Source organism: Zeugodacus cucurbitae, chromosome 6 (assembly GCF_028554725.1).
Source record: "Zeugodacus cucurbitae isolate PBARC_wt_2022May chromosome 6, idZeuCucr1.2, whole genome shotgun sequence".
Classification (NCBI taxonomy): Eukaryota; Metazoa; Arthropoda; class Insecta; order Diptera; family Tephritidae; genus Zeugodacus; species Zeugodacus cucurbitae.
In genome coordinates this window covers 37,567,858-37,594,841 of record NC_071671.1, presented here as the reverse complement: position 1 = coordinate 37,594,841, position 26,984 = coordinate 37,567,858, and the positions used below count along the sequence as shown (strand labels likewise).

The 26,984-nt window shown below is 34.6% G+C and overlaps 2 protein-coding genes across 7 annotated transcripts in view; one reads left to right on the top strand and one right to left on the bottom strand.

Moving 5' to 3' along the window:
* LOC105217805 (arylalkylamine N-acetyltransferase 1) overlaps positions 1–23,639 on the top strand; it is a 62,497-nt gene extending 38,858 nt beyond the window's left edge. For 3 of the 5 annotated variants that reach the window (XM_011193001.3, XM_011193003.3, XM_054234491.1), the window contains 3 exons: positions 13,873–14,043; positions 21,860–22,012; positions 23,038–23,639. In XM_011193001.3, the coding sequence (XP_011191303.1) occupies positions 13,873–14,043; positions 21,860–22,012; positions 23,038–23,472 (759 nt within the window). In that variant the 3' untranslated portion in view covers positions 23,473–23,639. Of the gene's footprint in view, positions 1–11,230; positions 11,924–13,136; positions 13,170–13,872; positions 14,044–21,859; positions 22,013–23,037 lie in introns of those variants that run through there. The other 2 variants (XM_011192999.3, XM_011193002.2) reach the window with 2 other exon arrangements.
* Positions 23,640–23,785: 146 nt separating this feature from the next.
* Positions 23,786–26,983, bottom strand: LOC105217806 (dnaJ-like protein 60). 2 transcript variants are annotated; one of them, XM_011193005.3, is made up of 5 exons: positions 26,842–26,983; positions 26,667–26,778; positions 26,408–26,610; positions 26,205–26,351; positions 23,786–26,146 (listed from the first exon to the last, which is right to left on the bottom strand). In XM_011193005.3, the coding sequence occupies exons 1-5, from the start codon at positions 26,892–26,894 to the stop codon at positions 25,978–25,980; spliced, it is 684 nt and encodes a 227-aa protein (XP_011191307.1). In that variant the 5' UTR covers positions 26,895–26,983; the 3' UTR covers positions 23,786–25,977. The 2 variants fall into 2 exon arrangements, with proteins under 2 accessions (XP_011191307.1, XP_011191308.1); XM_011193006.3 differs by having other exon boundaries at positions 23,786–26,128.
* Position 26,984: the final 1 nt, after the last annotated feature.

Genomic DNA, 26,984 nt, shown 5'->3' with positions numbered 1-26,984 from the left:
TTGGCTTATATTGTGAATATGCTGAATACAGTCATTCAAAAGAGAAACTTCGATTAACGTCAAACTTTTACACATTTCCACTTACACTTTAAGGTTACTCAACTGAGCTTTAACAGCTGACACACGTTCGATAATTAATAATAAATAATAAACCAGTTAGATCAGGAGTTTGAACGGAGTGTAAATTACAATACACTAAAAATCTTACCTCTAATCGATTGCGGAACCCAAATTTAAGACTTGATTTATCTAAACATATTGGGTCAGTTCTTAATATCGAGGATACTTACATATGTATTGAATTTTATTTATAAAGGTAACACAATTCGACCCATATATTCGGCATAAAGTTCAAAAGAATAACGAAAATCATCATAAATAGTATATAGGGACTGAGGTAATTCCTAAACCGATTTCACTCGTTTTCACCACCAAGATACAATATATCGAAGAATATACGCTCACTTAATTATATATTATCTATAATTAGGTATATGAGATCTGGGGGAAGTTATGCCTCGATTTTGACCATTTGGAACAGAGGGTGAAAAATTACCCTTCGGAACTGAGTTCTTCATGTTCGATATAAGGGGCCTTGAAAAGTCATGGTTCATGGTAAAGTTTTATTCCGATATCTACATTGGTTCCTAATGTATATATTATAAAGGGAACGAATCAGATGGAATTCAAAATTGAGTTATATAGGAAGTAGGCATGGTTGTGAACCCGTTTCGCCCATGTGTAATCAGGATGTCAAGAAAGAATTTCATTAAAATCGGTCGAGTAGTTCTGGAGATATGGTTTTTGACCCATAAGTGGGCGACGCCACGCCCATTTTCAATTTGGTAAGAAAATCTCAGTGCAGCTTCTTTCTGATATTTTTTCTGTAAAATTTAGTGTTTCTGACGATCTTGATTAGTGAGTTAACGCACTTTTAGTCATTTTGTATGGGAGTTGGGCGAGGTTATTATCCGATTTGTTTCATTTTTGTACTGTATAAAGAAGCGACTGCAGAAAGTTTATACAGGTTTTTTTATTAGCAAAATATATACAAAAAACCTATTTGGGGGCGGGGTCACGCCCACTTTTCAAAAAAAATTATATCCAAATGTACCCCTCCCTAATGCGATCCTATGTTCCAAATTTCATTTATTTATGGCTTAGTTATGACACTGTATAGTTTTTCGGTTTTCGCCATTTTGTGGGCGTGGCAGTGGACCGATTTTGCCCATCTTCGAAAGCAACCTCCTCAGGGTGCCAAGGAAACACATATTCATTAAGATATCTTAATTTTATAGACATACATTTGTTTTTATTCAGTTAGAATAAATCAATGGATCGTTTTGAATGTGTTGTTTGATAAAATAGTGATTTTAACAAAAAATGTTTAGCCGTCTTCAAACACTGTATGTATATACCACATAGGTCTCAGGTTTGACATCTGCATGCGATCTTTTGTGCCAAACAAATAAGAAAAGAACAAACCAATATTTGATCACAGACAATAATATTAAAAAATTAACTCTTGGAATTACCAACCACAAACAGCCTTGTTCTACTTGTGGTTATTGTGACAATCGAGTCTTGGACATTTTATTAACAGCCGCACTGTCAAAAACCGCAACAATGTAGAATGAAAGTCGCATCACATGACTAACCCCCGCTGTTCTATTTTGTTTTGATTCAGCTGCTTCACTATTTCCACATCTTTTTTTACATAAGTATGTAGCATTCTTAAAAATATTTCTAAAGAACTCACGTACACACACTTACCCAACGTATAGCTCGCCTCTGTAGTAGATAATCAAAATATTGTATTTAATAATTCGGAATAAGAAAATATAGACATGTTATTTTATAGCACTGGCATAATATAAACTGGAATATTTAAATCCTGCAAAAAAACTGTAGCTTAAACTTAAAATAATTATGAAAACATAGTGAAAATAAGTATATTTTTAAACTTATAGGTATATTCATTTATTGTAGAGTATGAAACAAATCGGCATTTATTTCTTTTTTTTTGCAACAATCGATGTATATTAATACTATTGCAACAAAAGTTGCTAAGAGAGTATTATATTTTTGTTCACATAACGGTTGTTTGTAACACCTAAAACTGAAAGAGTTAGATATAGGCTTATATATACCAAAGTGATCAGGGTGACGTGTAGATCCGGATGTCTGTCCGTCCGTCCGTCTGTCCATCTGTCCGTCTGTCCGTCTGTCCGTCTGTGTAAGCTGTAACTTGTGTAAAAATTAACATATCTTGACGAAACTTGGTACAAATATTCCTTGAGATCGTGAGAGGGTTGCTTTCGAAGATGGCAAAATCCACTGCCGCGCCCACAAAATGGCGAAAACCGAAAACACATAAATTGTCATAACTGAGCTATAAATAAAGTTATACAAGTAAAATTTGGTACAAAGGATCGCACTAGAAAGGGGCATATTTGGACATCATTTTTTGGGGAAGGGGGCGGGGCCACGCCCACAAATAACTTTTTTGAACATATATCGCAAACCAGTAAAGCTATACAAACCAAACTTTCTGCAGTTTTACCCTTACGTACCCCATCATACACCACGTAAATAGTGGAAATCGGATGATAACCACGCCCACCTCCCATACAAAGGTTATGTTGAAAATTGCTAAAAGTGCGTTAACTCATTAACGAATAATATCAGAAACCCTAAATTTTGCAGAAGAAATGGCAGAAGGAAGCTGTAGTAAGATTTTTTACAGCATGGAAATGGGCGTGGCGTCGCCCACTTATGGGTCAAAAACCATATCTCATTTCAATGAAATTCGGTATATAGCATTTTCTTGACACCTTGATGACACGTGTGGAAAATAGATGAAAACGGTTCACAACCACGACTACTTTCCATATAACTCAATTTTGAATTCCATCTCATTCATATATAATATATTCATAACGAAGATAATGAAGATAGTGTAATAAAACTTTACACAACTACTGTATGTGAACTGATCAGATCATAACTTGTGAAAAAAATTTTGAAATCGTACTATAACTTTTCGATGCCGAGGGTAATTTTTCACCGAAAATATCGATAAATCTCTCAGATATCTTAATTTAATTCAGAGGGAATCTTTTTCTTCTAATAGTGTGTCTCTGTACCAAAAATGATTAAAACCGGTTCATAACTTCCCCTAGATCCCATATACCTAATTATAGGTTTTTCAAAAATACGATGGGCTTAATAATGAAATCGGTATACTATATATGCCGATTTTCGTTATTCTATTAAACTTTATGCCGAATTTATGGGTAAATATGTGTGTTATCTTAATAAAATTTCTTCAAAAAATTGCGAGAGTATAAAATGTTCGGTTTTACCCGAATTTAGCCTTTCCTTACTTGTTTTGTTTATAATTGTTTGTATACTGCTCATATAGTGCCTATTTATACAGTGTCTGACAAATGTCTACATACACCCCTGTTTTTGTTGGTGTGAAAGTAAGAGAAGCTTTTTAGAAAAATGTATGGTTTCATTATAATCACTTTCTAATCACAATAAACAAAACATATCAATATTTTTAAATGTATTAAAAAGTTATTAAAGAAAAACTCAAAAATTCCCTTGACAAAAGTCTACATACACTACGAATCTCATACTAAATACACTAAAATCAGTGTTGCGGTAATGTAATATTCGCTTTTTTTCTTTTATTATGGTTACTGTTTGGCTATTATTGAATTTAATTATAATTTGGACACTTAAATACCTACAATACCTCCGCAAAAAGCAATTTTTGTTGATATAAGACATTTTTTGATAGAACATGAAAAATTAAAAAATAATAATATGGTGAAAATTCATAAATGTTCGACTAGAGTAGGGCGACTGTAAAAAACTTCAAATGTACTGATTATACCGAAAAAATCCATCCTTTAAGGACATCGGTTTGATTCTCAAAAAGGTGGACCAAATTCCAAAAGTAACTGCCAAATACATCACTAAAGGGGTATATTCTCAAAACAATACAAAAACAAGTAAGGAAAGGCTAAGTTCGGGTGCAACCGAACATTTTATACTCTCGCAATTTTTTGAAGAAATTTTATTAAGATAACACACATATTTACCCATAAATTCGGCATAAAGTTTAATAGAATAACGAAAATCGTCATATATAGATATGAGGGCTGAGGTAATTCTTGAACCGATTTCTTTCATTTTCACTTGCAAGGTACACTATATCCAAGACTATACGCTCCCTTAATTTTGCTAAGTATCTCACATATTAACCAATACGTATGTATATGCGGAATAAAGCCCACCGTATTTTTGTAAAACCTATAATTAGGTATATGGGAGCTAGGAGATGTTATGACCCGATTTTAATCCTCATATGCCCGAATTAAAATGGGCGGAGCTAACATTTTTTTAGGACAGATATATATTAGTCTTAACTCAAATATGAATCCTGGTTCATTAGTTGCAGGATGTTGCTTATAGGCACAAATTAAATTATTATAAATAAACTAAACACTCTTCTCATGATTTTTTTTTAATAACTTTCTTATCTTTACTTATTTATATAGTTCACTTTGTTTTAAAATAAAGCAATTATTTTTATGTTTCTGAACACTTTTTGTATAACCACTTTAGTATAACTTATTTCGCGAAAACGATTTTGACAATTACACTCTGCGGAGAACGCCTACTAATTGAATACGTGCACAGCTCATAACAAAAAATGTAATTGTAAGCTTGCACAACACATACGTTTACATAATTGAAAAAACCGCTGGTCAAAAAAATGTAAATAACGAGAATTAGAAGCCGGTAAGTACAATGTTGCCTATAGGTAACATTGGCCATGAAAGGGTTAATAATTTTTGGAACAGAGACACACAATTAGAAGAAAACAATTTCCTAGGAATTACATTGAATTATCTGAGAGTTTTACCCATACTTTTGGTTAAAATTTACCCTTAGGCTCTGAATTCAACATGTTCGATATCTGGGGCCTTGAAAAATTATAGTCCGTTTTCGACAATTTTTTCACAAGTGAAGCCAGAGATGATATGCACTATTTGTGTAAAGTTTTATTCCGCTATCTTCATTGGTTCCTTATGGTTATTATTGAAATCTGTCGAGTATTTCCTGAGATATGGTTTTTGACCCATAAGTATGCGATGCCACGACCATTTTTCATTTTGTAAAAAAAAATTTGTGCAGCTTCCTTCTGCTATTTCTTCTGTAAAATTTAGTGTTTCTGACTTTTTTCGTTAGTGAGTTAACGCACTTTTAGAAATTTTCAACATGGTGTGTGGTAAGGTACGTAAGAGAACCGACTGCAGAAAGTTTGGTTTATATAGCTTCATTTGTTTGAGAGATTTATACAAATAACCGATTTGGGGGCGGGGACACGCCCACTTCCACAAAAAAAATACATCCAAATATGCCCTTTCCTAGTGCGATCCTTTATTCCAAATTATACTTTGATAACTTTTTTATGGCTTAGTTATGACGCTTTATAGGTTTTTGGTTTTCGCCATTTTGTGGGCGTGGCAATGGTCCGATCTAAATTTTTACTCAAGTTATCCGTTGCACGGACAGACGGACAGACGGACAGACATCTGGATTTCAACTCGTCTCGTCATCCTGATCATTTTGGTATTTATAACCCGATATCTAACTCGTTTAGTTTTATGACTTACAAACAACCGTTATGTGTACAAAACTATAATACTTTCTTGCCAATTTTTGTTGCGAGAGTATAAAAAAACTGTATCCTATAACGGGTTCCACCAGATATCGCCACTTACTTTTCCCCAAACACCCAAACTTGAGTTGATACATTTAGTAGTAACGGCGGGTAAAATTGGTAATTGGTGTCAACGGTGTCCCAACTAAATACTAAATTCAAGTAATCTCTAGAATTAACATATTTTTTGCACTAAATAAATTACTTTGTTACTGTATGAAGACTTTTGTCAAGTGAATTTTTGATATTTTTTTCATAACTTTTTTAATATTAAAAAAATGATAATTAATTGTTCTAAAAAGCTTCTCCTACTTTCACACCAACGAAAACAAGATATGATTTAAGTCGCCTTCAATTCATCAATGAACGCCACTTTTAAGTTCCATTCTCTTTTCCAAAAGTATACAAGCGAAAGAAATAACAAAGTCAAACTCATTAAACTCTTATAACCTCTTCCTATTCTACCTATGTACATATGTATCTGTCATTTATACCAGCTGCTCTTTCGGTTTGCCGCTCCCTTAGTTTTGGTGAATCAAAGACAGCTTTATTTTAAATATATTATATTTATTTTTTCTAATCAATCCGATTAAAGGGGATTTTATAATACGCGTTTGTTTTAATATAAATGTTTCAATAGATATGAATGAGTAATATTAGTAATGAAGAAACTTCCCAAATGAAATAACCAAAAAAGAAATATGAATGTACATATATGTATGTATATTTATATCATGAAATATTCATTAAGTTTCGATATTTATGCAAATTCTATAAATAAATATTTTTTGTATATTAAACTTGTTTAAAACAAACCCAACAGTGGCAGCAATTCAACCAGAGCGTTCAAACAATTCACGATCTCAAGACTGATAATGCAGTAATCCAAAAAAATGACTTTAGGGATTCCTTACAGATACTTCGATTTAATGAATGTATTTTTATGAATTTTGGCTTACAAATGAACCCGTTACATATAGCTGCCAACAAGTTTAGCGCACTTTGCCCAATATTCATGAACTTTCAAATTCGTTTTACTCACATTTCACAAAATGAAGTCACTGGCAGATTTGTATTTCTTAACGCTTTAGTCATGCACCCCTTGATAATATTACACAAGTACAGCAATATTTATTGTAACCAAATCAAAGAGTTTGGAAAAAACTCCTGCACTAGTTTTATACAATCCTATCTTCTGAGTTGAATCAAAAATTTTCGTATAGACTCACATATGTATGTATGTATATATAATATATAATCCTGTAAAATTCAAAATAAAAGCAAACATATTTTTATTATAAATCTGGGGCTTCCAACTAAGATTTAAAAGCATCGATTTGGGCTTCGGCAATTAGGTTATATTTGCTATAGCAACAGCTATCTGAATTTTAATGTACAGTAATTTTCCGAAATAACGAACACATTACTTGTCAAGCCTGTTCGTTACATCGAATTTTTCGTTAATTCGAGTACTCACTTAGAGATATGTTTTTCAATAAAAATGAGTTAAATACAGTGATCCCCGGTTAAAATTTGCTTGTTCGTTATAAGCGGTTTGCGTTAAAACGAATATTCGTTATTTCGGAAAACTACTGTACCTATAACTATTCACCAAGGGATCGAATGCTGGCTGCGCAAAAAACATACCATAGGCACGCACAAACAAATATTATTTTTTCTTTATTATATTTATTTATGATACTATGTTTATTATTATCTTATGATTTTACGGCCTTAGAAAATCACTCACAAATTCCTTTACTGGGTTTATGGCATTATTTATTATTGTTATTTATTGAAAGGGAATTAAAAATTAAGCATAAAATAGATGAATAAAATAAAGATAAAAGAGATGTTAGATTTTGACAAATAGCAAGCATAAAAGAGCAAAAACAAATAGAAAAATAATGATTTATTTTTGCTTTGTGGTAACAGATTAGAAATGAAAATAAACAATTGTCTCTAGTAGAAAATAAACAAAATTCAATAATTGAAGAGTAGCACGCGCACGCGTGTGTGTGGGTAGTGTGTGTTTGTATGATTTCTAAGCATTCAATTTATTACCAACATACAACTAAACTGGTTATTTTCCACATCTAGCCGCTAAATTTAAAATTATTGGAGGATTTAAACATATCTATATATGTATAAAAAAATAATGTTCTTTGTGCAAACACCTTTCAATAGCGTTATTGGTACACTCGGGAGAAAAAACAACAAATCTGCACCTACTCAATCCGGTCATTATTATTAATGATGGTCCACACTTTAGTAGATGCATGTTATACAGTATACTCTCGAAAAGTAAATTCTCAGAAAGTAAATAATCGCGGAAAAGTTAATCACCTTTAAGATTACACATGCACCTCGAAAAAGTAAATTTTTTAAATTTTTTAATTTACTTTTCAGAGAGTGTGATAAAAAATTCGAAACGAAGCAAGCAGCGTTTTTTACGATGTTGCAAAAACACTTACTCTCTTGTTTATCGCGTCTTTTTAGTAAATAAACTCTCCTACTTGATCCACTGTTTTAAAAATGAAAACGATGCAAATCAGGTGTCAGACTTTTTGAATTGTCGTACAAAGATGGTCAGAAAATATATTGCAAAAGAAAAAAAAACAAAAGAATATTCAAGATTTTTTCTCTTCATAGTAAATACATATGTATGTATGTAAATGTAAATATGTTTTTCATGTAAATCCATATGTTTTATTGCAGCAAATAAATGAATGAATTTTTTTAAATTAAGTTTAAAAATGCATTTAATATTATAAAAACAGATAATTTATGTATATATTTGGAAAAGTAAATTATTCGAAAAAGTAAATTACCCAAAATACCAATCGATTTACTTTTCGAGAGTATACTGTATATATGTTTATATAAGTATAATTACCATATCTATAGATAAAAACTAATTTGAAACAGTTATTTTGCTTATGAAACAAATCTAGAAGTTCACGTTCAACAAATAACTATTGGGGAAGTCGACGAATAGATTTGCCATTTGAAAATATACAAAATAATTAAATAGTTTTATTTTTAAATTTTTGTTTGTATTTTATGTTTAATCGTTTCCTTTTTGTTATTCCAGTTTAAGCACATAGCTTTTAGCTTATGACATTATCCCGCGATAACAGGGTCCTATTAGTTTAAAGAGACCTTTGAAAAATGTTTTTTTTTTGCTGAAACTTGTATGAACTAAGTTAAAACTATATAGATATTATTTATAGCCGTATTTTGAATCTGTGTTTGAGTAATAAATGATTTCTTCATATCATCCAATGCATTATCATAAAAGGACTTACGAGTATGTGCACACCCACACCACTGTTGGAAGACATTTAGTTTATCATTGAAGAAAATAAGTGGTGCATACCTACCTATATTGAAGTATTTACAGGTTGGCAGCTATGTATAAATGTAGGTACTGCCAATAACATCTGATTGCAGGCCGAAAGTGGAATGCTATTCTCTGAGCCGTTGGCTGTTCTCATTCGCACAGCTGATTCGTCACAAAGATGCTATACTCTATTAGCATTTCATACAAACAGGTACACATAATACCTAAGTATGTACATTTGTTTTTATATATATGTATGTAACGGGTGATTTTTTTGAGGTTAGGATTTTCATGCATTAGTATTTGACAGATCACGTGGGATTTCAGACATGGTGTCAAAGAGAAAGATGCTCAGTATGCTTTGACATTTCATCATGAATAGACTTACTAACGAGCAACGCTTGCAAATCATTGAATTTTATTACCAAAATCAGTGGCAGAAAATCCGCTTTTTTATCGACAAATTTTGTTCAGCGATGAGGCTCATTTCTGGTTGAATGGCTACGTAAATAAGCAAAATTGCCGCATTTGGGGTGAAGAGCAACCAGAAGCCGTTCAAGAACTGCCCATGCATCCCGAAAAATGCACTGTTTGGTGTGGTTTGTACGCTGGTGGAATCATTGGACCGTATTTTTTCAAAGATGCTGTTGGACGCAACGTTACGGTGAATGGCGATCGCTATCGTTCGATGCTAACAAACTTTTTGTTGCCAAAAATGGAAGAACTGAACTTGGTTGACATGTGGTTTCAACAAGATGGCGCTACATGCCACACAGCTCGCGATTCTATGGCCATTTTGAGGGAAAACTTCGGAGAACAATTCATCTCAAGAAATGGACCCGTAAGTTGGCCACCAAGATCATGCGATTTAACGCCTTTAGACTATTTTTTGTGGGGCTACGTCAAGTCTAAAGTCTACAGAAATAAGCCAGCAACTATTCCAGCTTTGGAAGACAACATTTCCGAAGAAATTCGGGCTATTCCGGCCGAAATGCTCGAAAAAGTTGCCCAAAATTGGACTTTCCGAATGGACCACCTAAGACGCAGCCGCGGTCAAAATTTAAATGAAATTATCTTCAAAAAGTAAATGTCATGAACCAATCTAACGTTTCAAATAAAGAACCGATGAGATTTTGCAAATTTTATGCGTTTTTTTTTTTAAAAAAGTTATCAAGCTCTTAAAAAATCACCCTTTACAATACATGAAGCAGTACAAAAACCAAAACAAACGGGCACAAAAAACAACAAAAATATAAAGTGAGAAATTTTAATAAACTTCCCTCAATTGTTAGCACTCTACACAGCAATAATGAAATTTCGTAACCATGCAATTTATTATGAGAAGAATTTAAGCATCAGCTATAATATATTGAAATTGATCGATGTCTGTTATCATCACCAATATTTATGTACTATTTCATAAAGTTCCAAAAATTTTAAGGGGTTATATTTATGGTTAGAACCGCTTTTTCACTTTCCGATTAATTCGAAAAATATGTATATGTATAAAACCCAGCGAGTAAACATTATGTATTATTAGCCGAGTTATAGCTATATACATATATGTATAGTACACAAAATAAAATTGGTACTTGTTAAAATGTCAGAAAATGAAAAAATAAAGGTTTATTAATGGCAGACAATTAAAGTTCAGTTAGTGATATTGTTAATTATTATTATAAAATGACGGTTCCCATTTAAGTGGATAAATAATAATGCAAATTTAAAAGCGAAAATGGTGCAATAAATCAGGGCCTTTATTTGATGTTTTGAACCTATTTTCCAATGTTCATATGTATGTCATTTCCTTATCTTAGATAGGAAAATTGAGCTTGATTCTTACAAATCAAATTACTATGTGCGATATGCGATCCCAACTAATGCATATCTCATAACTACTATTATTTATTTATTATTGCTTTTTCTGTTTTGGAATTAACTATGAACAACGACAGAAGGTAGCGTGTACAGCTTATTCGTGTTCACCTGCCGTTGTTGAGTCGATTTTGTAGCTGAGAGAGGTTCTGATGTGCTACTGCTAAACGACTATGTTAACAACAGGCAGTTGGCTGCAGCCAGCAGGGACCGCTAACAGAGCTGGATCTGCGCAAATTATTCGCTAAACGAATAAAAGACCAGCGGGCGCAAATATTTACCCAGTCGTTGATCGTTTTCAGTGAACCGAGTGCGCAAAGCGATTGCCAATCGAATACAATCAATCGAAACTACAATGTTCTATTGAACAAACATACGTTAGACAAACACGGCCAATAACGCGGACAGACACAAACGCAGCTAAATTAAATAGCTAAATTAAAAGGACATTCAAAAGCTTTTACATTACTTTCCACTTCAATTAGAGATTTCAAAGATCAAAGTGTATTCAAACGCCGGTATAGTGGCGCTGGTGCGTGCGAGCATAAATTTATGTGTCAGACAAGAGTATCGACTTGTGCAAATGCTAATCGTTTAAATTTCAAATAAACAAACAGAACTCTTAAAGAAATTGAATTTTCGAAATTTTTCGCTTCCATTAGCGTCGTTGTGTGTGGGGCACAGTGATTTAGTGCTTTTGTGTTCTTGCTCTTTGACGCAGCAACAAACTCTGAAATCACCAAAAGTCAGCGCGATAACGCGAGAAAAGCAAAAATAGGAAAACAAATAAGAAAATCGCTAGCAAAACAAATCGTGCTGACATCGAATTTGAATATCACACAGCCGCAGAATAAATAAATAAACAGTGCAAAATGGAAATACAGAATTTGCACGAACCAACAATGTTGGGGAATAAGAGGAATTTCGCGAAAAAAGACGCGATTATCCTTGAGGCGCGGTACACGGTAAGTGGTGTAAATGGCTACAAAACTGAAAACTAAATTAACCGAGTGCACTTAAATATTTGAGCGCATCGGCATCTAAGCGCATACATATGTACATACAAATGTGTAGCCTAATATAAGTAAAAATTAACTATTTGCGTTTTTTTTTCACACACTCCCCTTTGGCTCGGTGTACAGAGCGTGTTGACTGCGGCGCAATGTAATTATTATTTTATTTTGTCGACAAAATGTAAACAATGCAAATTAATTAGAGTATGAGGCACGCGGCACCTGTCGGCGATCAATAAAAAAATATTTTATATTGAAGAAGATGTGAATATTATATTTTTTGTTGATATGACTGAAAATCAACAGTTTTACAATTACAAATTACACCATACAATTGTGGTGTTGAAATTATGAAAAAATGGAATACATTAGTTGTTTTTTTCTCGGCAGCAATTAGAAATTAACGGCAATAACTACACAACAATGGCAATAAGCTTTCGCCGATGTAAAAAGCGTTGGACCCAGATTTTATGAAACTGAACAGAATTGTTCATTTAAGCTTACATAATAAAACGCCGCTAATCTTTTTAGTTTCTGATAAGCCAATCAGCGGAAATGCGAGTCCATTTTTTCGAGGCGGGGGTGTTCAGAACCCTGTAACTCATGTTCTACATCATATTTTGTGTTTAAAATTTATATTTATACTGTCGAAATATATGTTATTAAATGATAATAAACTTAAAGCTCTATCTATATACTGATCGCAGATAAAAATCCAAAAAAATCCCTAAAAAACAGGCCGTCACATGAGATGACCCCCTTAAATGAAAATTACCTTTGTTTTGTCTACTTTTTCCAATTTTTTCCTTTTAATAAAGTTCGTACATCCTTTTGTTCCAAGTTTATCAAAATTTTCCATTCGTTCTGCGTGTAAGTGAAATTATTGTTTACATAGAGGAAAGGACGGACTGAAAATCAGACCCATTTCATTTTTCATTGAGCACTTTGACATAGTGAATACAGATGTATTTGTATAATGCTGATTCCAGTGATTATTCCATACTGGCATAAAAAACCGTTAAGTGAAAAAATAACTAGTGACATATTGCTAAAGTATAATTACAAGCATTTTAGTTACGCTCTTTCTACATCGTTGCTATTCCTAGCTATAATAAACTCTAACAAATGCCGCTTTAAATAACAATGACTTACCGATTTTGTCAGCAGTTTTGCAAATGGGATGGGAAATTATCAACAGGTAAAATAAGTTTTTGGTCGTTAAATTCACTAGTTCATAATTTGTTACTTAATTAAAGTTATTTGCATGAAAATGAAAATTACGTTAACACTAAAGTTGCAGCTTTGAATATCACTTTTAAATATTATTATTTCGACAATTTTCAAAGAAAAAACTATTCCATACACATTTGTATTAAGAGAACTCGAGTGATTTATTTAGTATATATTCATATGTATAGGCATAAATTAAATACATATATAAAATGACATACATACATACATATATACATTCGTGTGTATAATGAAGAAATAAATAATTTACTCATAAATATTTTATGTTTGAATGTATGCATGTATGTATGTATATGGAATTAAAAGCATGTGATATATAAAATAGTTATTTATGACTTGTGGTATGTGTCAACGCAATTTGCCAAGCATTTTAAGAATTCTGTGGCATACTTCAGTGCGAATGAAATTATGCGTGAAATTCTCAATTCTAGAATATTTTCGGGTTAAGTTTTCCATTAAATTGATTCGCAGATTATATTTATAAATATATTGGCAACAGAGGAAATACTTATAAAATTATTTCTAAATGTGAGAGACTAAAATGAGTATATATGTACATATATAGGCACCCCTATTATAAATTATAATAATGTAACAAAAAATAAAATCTGTTTACTGCATAACCTTAAAATCTGATCTAATCCATTTAGTTGTCGGATCTGTACCCAATACGAAGGCTAACACAAAAGATGGATAATGTACTGAATATAACCGGTGTAACACAGTCCAAACCTCCAGCTTCCACCCCCTATACAGTGGAACTCATTACCGACAAGGATAAGGAGGCAGTATTAGCGATGCTGCGGAGATTTTTTTTCAAGGTAAGTTTTAATGGAAACCCACCCGTACAATAGGCCCTTATTACTTCATTAAGATAAGAATATTCCTACTTCATTGGCAATTAAATCATGCAAGGGAAGACTAAGTTCGGGTCCAATCGAAAATTGTATACTCTTGCACTTTATTGATGTAATTTCATACCCATATATTCTGCATAAAGACCAATAAAATAAAGAAAATAATAATATATAGCATATGAGGGCTGAGGTAATTCCAGAACCGACTATTTTCGGTTAAAAATTACCCTTTGGCACTGAGTACTTCTTGTTCGATATCAGGGAAGAAAAGTTATAGTCCGACCTCGACAATTTTTCCAAAACTGATGTCACAGCTCAAATACAGTATTTGTGTAAAGTTTTATCCCGGTATCATCATCGGTTCCTAATGTATGTATATGTAAAGTAGAAGGAATCAGATGGAATTCAAAATTTTATTATATGGGAAGTAGGCGTGGTTGTCCATTTTCCCATTTTCCATCGGTAATATCAGGATGTCAAGAATGTTAGGTACCGAATTTCATTGAAATTGGTCGAATAGTTTTTTAGATATGGTTTCTTGACCCATAAGTGGGCAACGCCACGCCCATTTTCTATGTTTTGAAAAAGATCTGAGTGCAGCTTTCTTCTGTCATATCTTCTGTAAAATTTAGTGTTTCTGGTGTTTTACGTTAGTGAGTTAGCGCACTTTTAGTAATTTTTAACCTAAGCTTTGTATGGGATATGGGCGTGGCTATTCTGCTCCTGTTTTCCACAACAGAAAGCAGTTTGAGACAGTAAGTCACCTTAAATTAGCCATAAAGCAAGAATTTGCCAATATTTACATAACTATTCTACAGTCAGTAGTTAATTATCTGATTAAGCGGCTTAATTTAGTTTTAAAATATAAAGACAATTCTACTGACTATTAAAATAAACATTTCTTTCAGTTAAACTCAAATGTATAGGCTTTACTGGTAAAGCCTGTAAAATGCACATATAAATATTTACCATTAGCCTAAACTTCAATTTTGTTTTATAGTTTAAAAAATATTTTGAAATTTGTTAATTTTTTGTTTTTATATCGTATACATTAATAATAACAAACCTACATACTCAGAAATATTTTGCAATTTTGTAATCTTTAATTTTTTTTGCAAAAAGTTCATGCACATATAATTATTTGACTGAGGTATGTAAATAATTAGCATTTCCTTATTATTTTTATTCTCTCTCAGCTAAGAGAGTATTATTATAGTTTTGTTCACATAACGGTTATTTGTGTCACCCAGAAATAAAATAGTTATATATACGGTTATATATATCAAAATGATCAGGATGACGAGTAGAGTTGAAATCCGGATGTCTGTTCGTCCGTCTGTCCGTGCAAGCGATAACTTGAGTAAAAATATGTCTATGGTCACCCAATGATGCACCTTTGGTGGTTAGTGAGTTAACGGACTTTTAGTAATTTTCAACCCAACCTTTGTATGGTAGTTGGGCGTGGTTATTATCCGATTTTAACTAATTTCATGGTGTGTGGTGGGGTACGTAAGGGAACTGACTGCAGAGAGTTTGGTTTATATAGCTTTATTGATTTGCGAGATATACACAAACACCTATTTGAGGCGGGGCCACGCCCACTTCCCCAGAAAAATTAAACCCAAGTATGCCCCTTACTAGGGAAATCCTTCATACCAAATTTTACTTTCATAACTTTATTTATGGCTTGGTTATGACACTTTAAAAGTTTTCGGTTTTCGCCATTTTGTGGGCGTGGCAGTGGACCGATTCGCCCATTTTAATACCAACCTCCACAGGGTGCCAAGAAATATGTGTACCAAATTTCATTAAGATATCTCAATTTTTACTCAAGTTATCGCTTGCACGGACAGACGGACGAACAGACATCCGGATTTCAAGTCTACTCGTCATCCTGATCATTTTGATATATATAACCGTATATATAACTATTTTATTTCTGGGTGACACAAATAACCGTTATGTGAACAAAACTATAATAATACTCTCTTAGCTGAGAGATAATAAAAATAATAAGGAAATGATTAACAGCATGTAATCAATGTATTCAGTTCTAAACACAAAAATGATTAACACATAATGCATGACCCTTTGTGATGTACAATATTTTCCAGTCTTTTGTTATATTTTTGTTACAAAATTCTGTAAATTTTGTTTGAAAACCATTCAATTCACTCCACGCCGAATCTGTTTCTATTGTTCGGTTTTACAGCAACCTTCTCATTCCAACTAACCAAAAATTTTCAATTTTGTTGAGACCGTTGTTATCTATTGTTAATATCTGTATCTTTGGACGTTAAGCCGTATATTAACACACAAACGTTTGACGTTTAACCGAAAAGATTGAGCTTCATGTGCGTATGAAACTAATTGAAACTCTACAACTCTAAAGACGGAAACTTCAAAAAAGTACTAATTTAATTGAAAACATGATACCTTATTTGGGTTTAGCAACTCTTACTGGGTCTAATGGAAATTGTAATTAACAGTGTTTTGTATTAGTTTAATAAGAAGTAGGCCTGTAAGGATGTATTGAAATATGGAAACCTTAAGCAGTATATTTTTCTATAAACATATGAAATATATAAATAATATCTACAAAAACTCATATGTTAACGTGTGTAATTCACGACTTTCACGATGTGAATGGCCTCCGAGAAAGCAGATACGACGAACGAAACACTCGGTAGCTACTTCGACGATGTATACGCAATATTTATTAATTGTTTAGATACATATTCGCATATCTTTTGCAATCTGTTTGAATAAACAATGCCATATACTAATAAAGAAGGCGGATTGTCTGTCCGTGTGCCTGAAAAGGAAGGTGTGAAACTTTGTATGCTAACGCGTGTTTATAGCCAATAAAAATTCACGCCGCATGCAAATGAATAGTAGAATGGGAATATTAAAATTGCAATTGTGTTCTTCAACTTCTAATCACAATGAGAAGGCAGGTTATAACAATAGGAATATATATTGGACACACACATACACATCAAAACGTAAGGCGAAACGTTAAAATTTTAATTTCTCGTTTTTTTTTGTATTCGCACTTTCGTCACGATCATTTCTCCACTCTTGTGTGTGTACTTCTCTTCGATTAAACCTGAGTGAGCAGGCATTAAGAAAATATAGAATCATAGCGAGAACTCAACACTAGAACTTGCTTATCAAAAGATCTTTGCAGATCAAAATTTATTTCATCCGTTGCGCTTACTACGTCTTCCGAAAGAGCTCTTTCACACGGGTCAACTTCTGTTGCGGCAATTCTTAGTTTATAGGAGAGGGGGCGACGAAGAGAGGAGAATCGCCCCGAGTCTGCTGTATTTTTTTTATGTAATTTGCAAATACATATAGAAATATGCATAATATATTTAAAAATAAGAAGTAAGCCCGGATAAAAGTTAGTTATTGAAATATATTCTTTTGTTTGGAAACGATGCGTACAAGAAGTTGATAAAATTATATGAAAGAGAATGAGAGAAAAGCACGAACAGAGTTGTCGAACACAAATTCCTCGTGTGAAAGCAATGGGCGGCAGCAAAAGAGAATCACCTGAGAATTTGCAACAGGAGATGACCCGTGTGAAATCGCACAAAGCAAGTTGTGAAAGTGTTACTACCGTGCGATTTAACCGATAGTTGACATGCAGGGTAATAATTGAAACTTTTATGCAGTGCTCATAATGCATTTTATTACTGTTCCTAACTTTGCTACTGCTGCTTTTCAATGAGCCATCAACACCAATTTAGACTAATATTTCTCATATTAACGAAATCAGCGAGAATAAAAATTTTAAGACTAGAGAAATATTGCTAATATATATGTATGTATGTGATTGGCGTTGCAACCGTTTAGCCAGTTATAGCCGAATCGACGATAGTGCGCCACCTCTCTCTCTCCTTCGCAGTTCGGCGCCAGTTGGAGATCCCAAGTTTAACCAGGTCGCTCTCCACCTGGTCCCTCCAACGGAGTGGAGGCCTTCCCCTTCCTCGGCTTCCTCCGGCGGGTACTGCATCGAACACTTTCAGTGCTAGAGTGTTTTCGTCCATTCGGACAACATGACCTAGCCAGCGTAGCCGCTGTCTTTTTATTCGCTGATCTATGTCAATGTCGTCGTATAACTCGTACAGCTCATCGTTCCATCGTCTGCGGTATTCGCCGTTGCCAATGTTCTGAGGACCATAAATCTTGCGCAAAATTTTCCTCTCGAAAACTCCTAGTGTCGTCTCATCTGATGTTGACATCATCCAAGCTTCTGCACCGTAGAGCAGGACGGGAATGATAAGCGACTTGTAGAGCTTGATTTTGGTTCGTCGAGAGAGGACTTTACTGTTCAATTGCCTACTCAGTCCAAGGTAGCACCTGTTGGCAAGAGTTATTCTGCGCTGGATTTCGAGGCTGACATTGTTCGTGTTGTTGATGCTGGTTCCCAGGTATACGAAATTATCTACGACCTCGAAGTTATGACTGTCAACAGTGACGTGGAAGCCAAGACGCGAATGCGCCGACTGTTTGCTTGATGACAGGAGATATTTCGTCTTGTCCTCATTCACCTCCAGACCCATTCGCTTCGCCTCCTTATCCATGCGGGAAAAAGCAGAACAAACGGCACGGTTGTTGCTTCCGATGATATCAATATCATCGGCGTACGCCAGGAGCTGTACACTCTTGTAGAAGATTGTACCTTCTCGGTTTAGCTCTGCAGCTCTTATAATTTTTTCCAGCATCAGGTTAAAGAAGTCGCACGATAGTGAGTCACCTTGTCTGAAACCTCGTTTGGTATCGAACGGCTCGGAGAGGTCCTTCCCAATCATGACGGAGCTTTTGGTGTTGCTCAGCGTCAATTTACACAGCCGTATTAGTTTTGCGGGGATACCAAATTCAGACATCGCGGCGTAAAGGCAGCTCCTTTTCGTGCTGTCGAAAGCAGCTTTAAAATCGACAAAAAGGTGGTGTGTGTCGATCCTCTTTTCACGGATCTTCTCCAAAATTTGGCGCATGGTGAATATCTGGTCAGTTGTCGATTTTCCAGGTCTAAAGCCACACTGATAAGGTCCAATCAGTTTGTTGACGGTGGGCTTTAGTCTTTCACACAGTACGCTCGATAGAACCTTGTATGCGATATTTAGGAGGCTGATCCCACGGTAATTGGCGCAGATTGTGGGATCTCCCTTTTTATGGATGGGCAGAGCACACTGAGATTCCAATCGTCAGGCATGCTTTCTTCCGACCATATTCTGCAAAGAAGCTGATGCATGCACCTTATCAGTTCTTCGCCGCCGTATTTGAATAGTTCTGCCGGTAATCTATCGGCCCCCGCTGCTTTGTTGTTCTTCAAGCGGGTAATTGCTATTTGAATTTCTTCATGGTCGGGTAATGGAACATCTGTTCCATCGTCATCGATTGGGGGATCGGGTTCGCCATCTCCTGGTGTTGTACTCTCACTGCCATTCAGCAGGTCGGAGAAGTGTTCCCTCCATAATCCCAGTATGCCCTGGACATCGGTTACCAGATTACCACCTTGGTCTATACATGAGGATGCTCCGGTCTTGAAACCTTCGTTAAGTCGCTTCATTTTTTCATAAAATTTTCGAGCATTACCTTTGTCTGCCAGCTTCTCAAGCTCTTCGTACTCACGCATTTCGGCCTCTTTCTTTTTTTGTCTGCAGATGCGTCTCGCTTCCCTCTTCAGCTCTCGGTATCTATCCCATCCCGCACGTGTTGTGGTCGTTTGCAACGTTGCGAGGTAGGCAGTCTGTTTTCTCTCCGCTGCGAGACGGCACTCCTCATCGTACCAGCTTGTTTTTTGTCGTTGCCGAAAACCAATTGTTTCGGCTGCAGCGGTACGCAGTGAGTTTGAGATGCCGTTCCACAGTTCCCTTATACCGAGATGCTGATGAGTGCTCTCAGAGAGCAGGAGTGCAAGTCGAGTAGAGTATTTCGTGGCTGTCTGTTGCGATTGCAGCTTTTCGACGTCGAACCTTCCTTGTGTTTGTTGACGGGCATTCTTTGCTGCACAGAGGCGGGTGCGTATCTTCGCTGCGACCAGATAATGGTCCGAGTCTATATTTGGTCCTCGGAGCGTACGCACGTCTAAAACACAGGAGACATGTCTTCCGTCTATCACAACGTGATCAATTTGGTTCCGCGTGTTTCGATCAGGAGACAGCCAAGTAGCTTGATGTATTTTCTTATGCTGGAATCTGGTACTACAGACGACCATATTTCGGGCCCCAGCGAAGTCGATCAGCCTCAGGCCGTTTGGCGATGTTTCGTCATGGAGGCTGAATTTTCCGACTGTTGTGCCAAAGACACCGTCTTTACCCACCCTGGCGTTAAAATCGCCAAGCACGACTTTTACATCGTGGCGGGGGCAGCGCTCATAGGTACGTTCTAGGCGCTCATAGAAAGCATCTTTGGTCACATCGTCCTTCTCTTCAGTTGGGGCGTGGACGCAAATCAGCGATATGTTGAAGAACCTCGCTCTGATGCGGATTGTGGCTAGACGTTCATCCACCGGGGTGAATGCCAGGACTCTGCGACGGAGTCTCTCTTCCACCACAAATCCAACTCCAAATTTGCGCTCCTTTATATGGCCGCTGTAGTAGATGTCACAAGGACCCACCTTCTTCCGTCCTTGTCCCGTCCATCGCACTTCTTGGATGGCGGTGATGTCAGCCTTAAGTCGTATGAGGACATCAACCAGCTGGGCAGAGGCACCTTCCCAATTAAGGGTCCGGACATTCCAGGTGCATGCCCTTATATCATTATCCTTAAAACGTTTGCAGGGGTCGTCATCAAAAGGGGGGTGTCTCATCCGAGGCTTTCGTAGATTTTTCATTGGGGGGTGTTTTTATGTGGTGGGTCCCAAACCCTACGCAAAACCGCATAAGCGGGCTTCGCCTTCTCACTTTAGCTCGCCTTCAAACGGATGTCTGTTGGCTACCCAGAGGATACTTGGTCTAAAACCGGAAGTCGTGAGCTGCTTGAACCATGTGGAGAAGAATCGTTTCTGCCACTCCCAAGTGAATGACAATCAAAAACTTTCCTCACTTGCGTGAACTTCTACACATGATCCCATCCTCCATATATATAACGGGCTAAAATAGTCTAACTCAAGTGAAACTTTAAAAGAAATCTCTGCATTAAAAACCCAAAGTCACGCAGGACATCAAAGGTGTTTGGAACTGCTCTACATTTTAGAGTACACCTAATCTGTGTGCCGGGACACAACAGCTAGCAGGTAACGAACTTACAATCTTACAATCTACTTACGTATATATCATTCATTTGATTATATTCAGTCGAATGATACTATTTGCCATTTCTATGAATATTTTGATCCTTTTGTATACGTAAATATAATCTATAACTATACTTATACTTATATATACATATATGAATGTATGTTCTATAATCTATAACCTAATTACATATATGTATACCTATCTAAACAAGTTCCATATTCTGTGCAAAATATTCTGCTCGGTGAAACATTTTTAAGACTCTTATTCAGTAATAAGTGTGTACTCATGACAATCTAATCTGCTTTTTTGTTTTTTCTTATAAAAGCGATGACGATTTTATCACCACAAGTTTCGACTTTAAATTTAATTATTTAACACCTTCAAATATTAACATATACCTAAGTACATATGCATATATACATATGTATGTATTTATGCCAGTCTTATATAAATATTACTACATAGATACATACATCTAGTTTTGATTATACGACAATAAACATAAAATTATCTTTTCTTCACCCTAGGATGAACCGCTTAATAAATTTCTGGATTTGGGTGATTGTAAGGAGCTGGAGGAATATACGCTGAAATGTGTTAAGGATAATTGTTCCTTCAAAGCCGTTCACAACAACGGTGATTTGATCGGAATTTTCCTTAATGGACTTTTGAAAAGATCTGTAAGTATCACAAATTGTTAAGGGGTTATATACAGTTAGACGGCCGAAAAAAAGTGAATTTTCCGGAATTTTTTCTGAGAAAACTTTTTAATTTATTGATCCAAAAATTTATATACATATTATGGTATCTTTTAACTGTATTTTAAGACTTAGTACTAGTAAAAATATTTATTTGAAAAAGAGCTACAGCTGATCTCCAGGAGCTCCTCTCAAAAAAGACGTTTTGCGGTGACTTCCACTATATCTCGGAACTGGATCATATGAAATTAAAAAACCAAACAGAATTCGTTAAAATAATGTTAAATCTAGTAATTAATCGAAGGAATAAGCAAAATAAATTTTTTTGACAAAATGGCGGTTTTTCAAAAAAAAATCGATTCTTCACCGAAATTTCGGCCTTAAATTGTTTATAAAAAAAAAATATTTATCGGAGAGAAAAAATCTTCGATTAATTACTAAAAAATATATTTAAGAAGGTCGTGTTAAAATTTGAGACTAATCGGTCTAGCCGTTTTCGAGTAATGTTGGTCACCGACTTTGAAAACACCATTTTGAGAAAAACGCGCTGCCGCTCGGACCTTGTACTTCCAAGCACTCTGAAACGCCTTTTCAAATTTTTCATTTGCTTGTAACTTTGAAAATATTCACCGAAACGATATGAAATTTTCTATGTGTATTCTTAAATATGTGTTCATTAAGAAAATGAAATAAAAAAAAAATCGATTTTTTGAAAATTCTAACTGTATATAACCCCTTAAGAGGTGTCTTCTAGCACCTGTATCTGCTTCTAATTATGCGTATAAAAAACGGACGAACGAATGGACGGACAAACAGACATACTGATTTGAACTTCACTCTTCTTCCTGATCATTTTGATATATATAACCCTATATCTAACTTATTTAGTTTTATGACTTACAAACAACCGTTATGTGAACAAATTTATAATACTCGTATATGTTTGTAAGATCAGGAAGAATTAATTGCTTGAAGTATACTAAAAACTTGAATTACTTTTCTTTTAGCCACCAGTCGCAAATCCGGATGAAAAAGCAGCCGATTCTTGCCAGCACGCGAAGTTCAAGAAGATACTGGCGCTTTTTGAAAGAATCGAGGAGAATTTTAACGTTTTCGATTTGTATCCCGACACCGACGTTATACTCGACGGAAAAATACTTTCAGTCAATACCGAATATCGTGGTCTCGGCATCGCTGGACGTCTCACTGAAAGCACCCTGGATTACATGAAGGAGCACAATATTCCGGTAATGCATGTACTGTGTTCCAGCCACTATTCGGCCCGTGTTATGGAGAAACTTGGCTTCCATGAAGTATACAGTCTCAATTATTCCGATTACAAAGTCAATGGTGAAGTGGTGTTCACACCAGCAGAACCCCATGTGGCCGCACGTATTTTGGTCAAAGAGATCGCGGACGTCAATCGCAGGAGCACACTGTAAATATTCCCGGAGTGACTGAGCAGTGTGGCCACTTTACTATGTCAATTGGTTGTAAACAAATTTTTAAATGTGAAGAATAAATGTTATTTAGTTATTAATATTAACCACTTGGTGAGGGTGTAATTCAATTAAAAAGTACAATAAATAAATGTTACTAACCACACATACATACGTATTGAACACAATGTTTATCAATATATTTGGCTTTCCAATATCATAGTGAATGTACCTAGAACATTTTCGTAAAATATGTATTTAAAAACCAAGTTTAGTGACGTAAGACATGTTTGTAATTAATTATAATTTGTATAGATTATTGTTTAAGATGTTAACGTGTATTTTTCAGCTGTGTGTACCGTTCTAAATAATCATATTATTTATTTAGAGTTGAATGAAGTCCCTGAAGAATTTGCAACGTATTATTTATTTAATGTATACATACATTTATTTCCGCCACATATATAAGTATACATATTTACAAAAGTATGCGTATATACCCAATTAAATTAAAGTTGTTTATTTGCTTTCCAGAATATGACATTTTCCATAAGAAAGTTTTACAGTAATTTTATGTACCTTGATTAATTTACATACCTGTCCCAACAAACAAATACCTTAAATTTTGTTGAACAAAAACCAATTGCCTCCAATACATTATTTAGTGAGAATTAATCAACTTGTTTTTCATTAATCGCTTGATCACATGTGGAATGAAACATTTTGATAAATAACGTAGAGACGAAGGACCAAGGGCTTCACTTCATTTTCTCTAATCTAGAAAATACTTCATGAACTACCACCATCGAATTGTCTTAATCGAACTTCAGTTTTTACAGGAATCTTCAAGCAACACAATTTAATAACAAGAAACCTGATTAACTCTAAAAATACTGAATTTTTAAAAGAACTTTCAACTTCCTTGACTGTGATCGAAAAAAAACATTAATCAGATACAATTCCTGCACCACACGTGAGGGTAGAGCGTCGTACTCACGGTGCTTTAAATATCAGAAATTGGAGAACACACATAATGATAATGATAACTTCTATTTCTGTGTTGTTGGTGACAACGTTATAAACTACCACCATATATTGCGATAGGAAATTTATAAGGGTGGTAAGATAACTTAGCCCGACCTAGTACTTTCTCGTAGATGACTACAGTCATAATTTCAGTCATTGAATGTCATCGAAATCATAGTTTTATATTGACCGCGTATCTCGTATTGGCAGACTGTCTCTACAGGAGTAGCACGAGATTGCTGAGACAATAGTCATCGCGTGGGTTATATCCTATCTGTAACTGTAACCGCGAAAACTTGAGACTACATCATAGCAGTGTTTGAAGTTCTACGTCGCGTCGTGTCCGTCAATGAACGAAACATGGATTCACTGGTACATATAAGAGTTTAAGGAACTTTGAGAGTCTATATTGCATAATAAGTCACTATTTTTCCAAAACTTTCGTTTTTTCGATCGGGCAATATGTGAGAGCGTTAGCCTTAGCGAAAAGTGAATTGCAAAATTGAAAATTTCCTCAGTAGCGTGACTTGTCACTCTCTTATTGCGGCAATATTTACAGTTTGTTTTCTCACAGCTAGTACTATGGGATCAAGAGGTCTAGCATCATTTCAACTCATTAATTCAACAGAAGTAGATGATGTAAAACAATTAATAACTTCAATTCAACGGTAATTGTTCGTCTAACAATGCCATTTCTAAGAATAATATGTAAATAAGCTTTAATTGGCTTTGTCTGATGATTGACATAAGCTTTAAACCTGAAAGAATATTATTTAATTAATTTGTTTTACGTTTAATTAAAGTGCATTAATCTCTTCGTGTTAGAAATGCGTTAGTCCATTCAGGTTGATCTTACTTCGTAACCGAGTTAATTAGTGTGAGACGTTGATCCCGTTCAACACCACTGGTTTCTTAGACCTTGTAGATCTTATAAAATGAACCATCTCTTTTATCTTACAATTCAATTTCAAATTCGATAAAATGCTACCTCGAATAATTACAACGCGAAACATTTTTATTCTTTTGTGATTACCAAATTAACATTTTTTGATTTAGAAATAAATCTTATATTTTCTAAGTTATTTTTGCATGTATTTGAATATATATTTTATTTATCCTTTTACTCTTAATTAAGGTTATTACTCAGTTATATTCAAAAAAGCTTTTAATTTATTATGCAACTATAAAAATATTTACATATATTATATTTTATTAGTATTGTCATGGTAAAAATAAACAATCGCTTTTATTTGAAAGTTTGTTGAGGTACCTAAAGGTACAAATATATCATTCGAAACATAAAATATATATCAAAATTGAAGCTAGAAAACGTTTGTATCAGTGATGTTCTGTGCATTGAACTCACATTATGTACATAAAATATTTATTGCACTATCACATAGTTTTATTTTTTTTTATTATTTTTTGGTCTTCTATAAACAATCATTAAAATGTGCAAAATAATTTGACATGTCGTTAAACTTATCTTTCGTCCTTTGACATTCGATTCACCATTCGTCGTAACTGTTCTTCATTGCCATATTTCTCAGCGTCTGCACGAATCGCCGCATGATAGCTTCCCGCTTCCGCAGATTTAGCATCCAGTTTTTGGCGATTAAATGTGAAGGAGTGACTGAAAAAATAATAAGTGCTATATTACATATAATTAATGCATTTAATTTGAATAAGTGTTCTACATATAATCTTACTTTATCGATATAAATCCAAATATTGCTCCAGCGATTCCTAAAACTGCAAGGGCCATGGCTATTTTCAAATTGGAAACTCGCTCTAAACCTTTCACCCCATAGTAAGGGCCAGGATTTGGATCATAGTTAGGTTTTACTTCCCATGGCCTGAAAGCAATTCACGGATGCTAACGATATCACAAAATATCGATCTTTACTCATACTTATGTAACTCGGCGGAGTGCATATTTGCAACAGCTCCTGATCTAGATCTTTGACTAGGTCGTAGCAAACCTGCGTCCCATAAACGTTGATCATATGCTGAACGCGATTTGGGTTTGCTGAGAATTTGATAAGCTTCCGAAATCTTTACAAATTGGGCTGTTTGTTTTGGATCCGGAGTGATGCCTTTAACGTCGGGATGAAACTAAAAAATAATAATGTTTGTCAAAATTTAATATTTACTTATTTTTACACAAATACCTTTTTTGAAAGTTGTACAAAAGCATTCCGTATTTCTTGATTACTACAATCTTTTTGAACTTTAAGTATGTCATAATAAGTTTCCCCATTTTGCACACTACTGTGTCGAATTCTATGTGCAGAATGAGATATTTTAAACTGCTGTCATAAAGAACATACATTAAAATTAACTTACGCAGTTTGCATACGCCTCCAATACGGGCTCTTATTCAATATAATACCTTGCATTTTATATTGTAAATTTCAAAATCACTTGAATTTTTTTAATTTTGAATGAATTAAAAAATAATGCATCCGGAACAAAATACAAAATAAATA

Coding starts and splice junctions, on each gene's coding strand:
- LOC105217806 (XM_011193005.3), bottom strand. CDS start 26,894: ATGCAAGGTATTATATTGAATAAGAGCCCGTATTGGAGGCGTATGCAA. Junction 26,611..26,666: donor TTGTACAACTTTCAAAAAAG/GTATTTGTGTAA, acceptor ATTATTTTTTAG/TTTCATCCCGACGTTAAAGG. Junction 26,352..26,407: donor CACTCCGCCGAGTTACATAA/GTATGAGTAAAG, acceptor AATTGCTTTCAG/GCCATGGGAAGTAAAACCTA.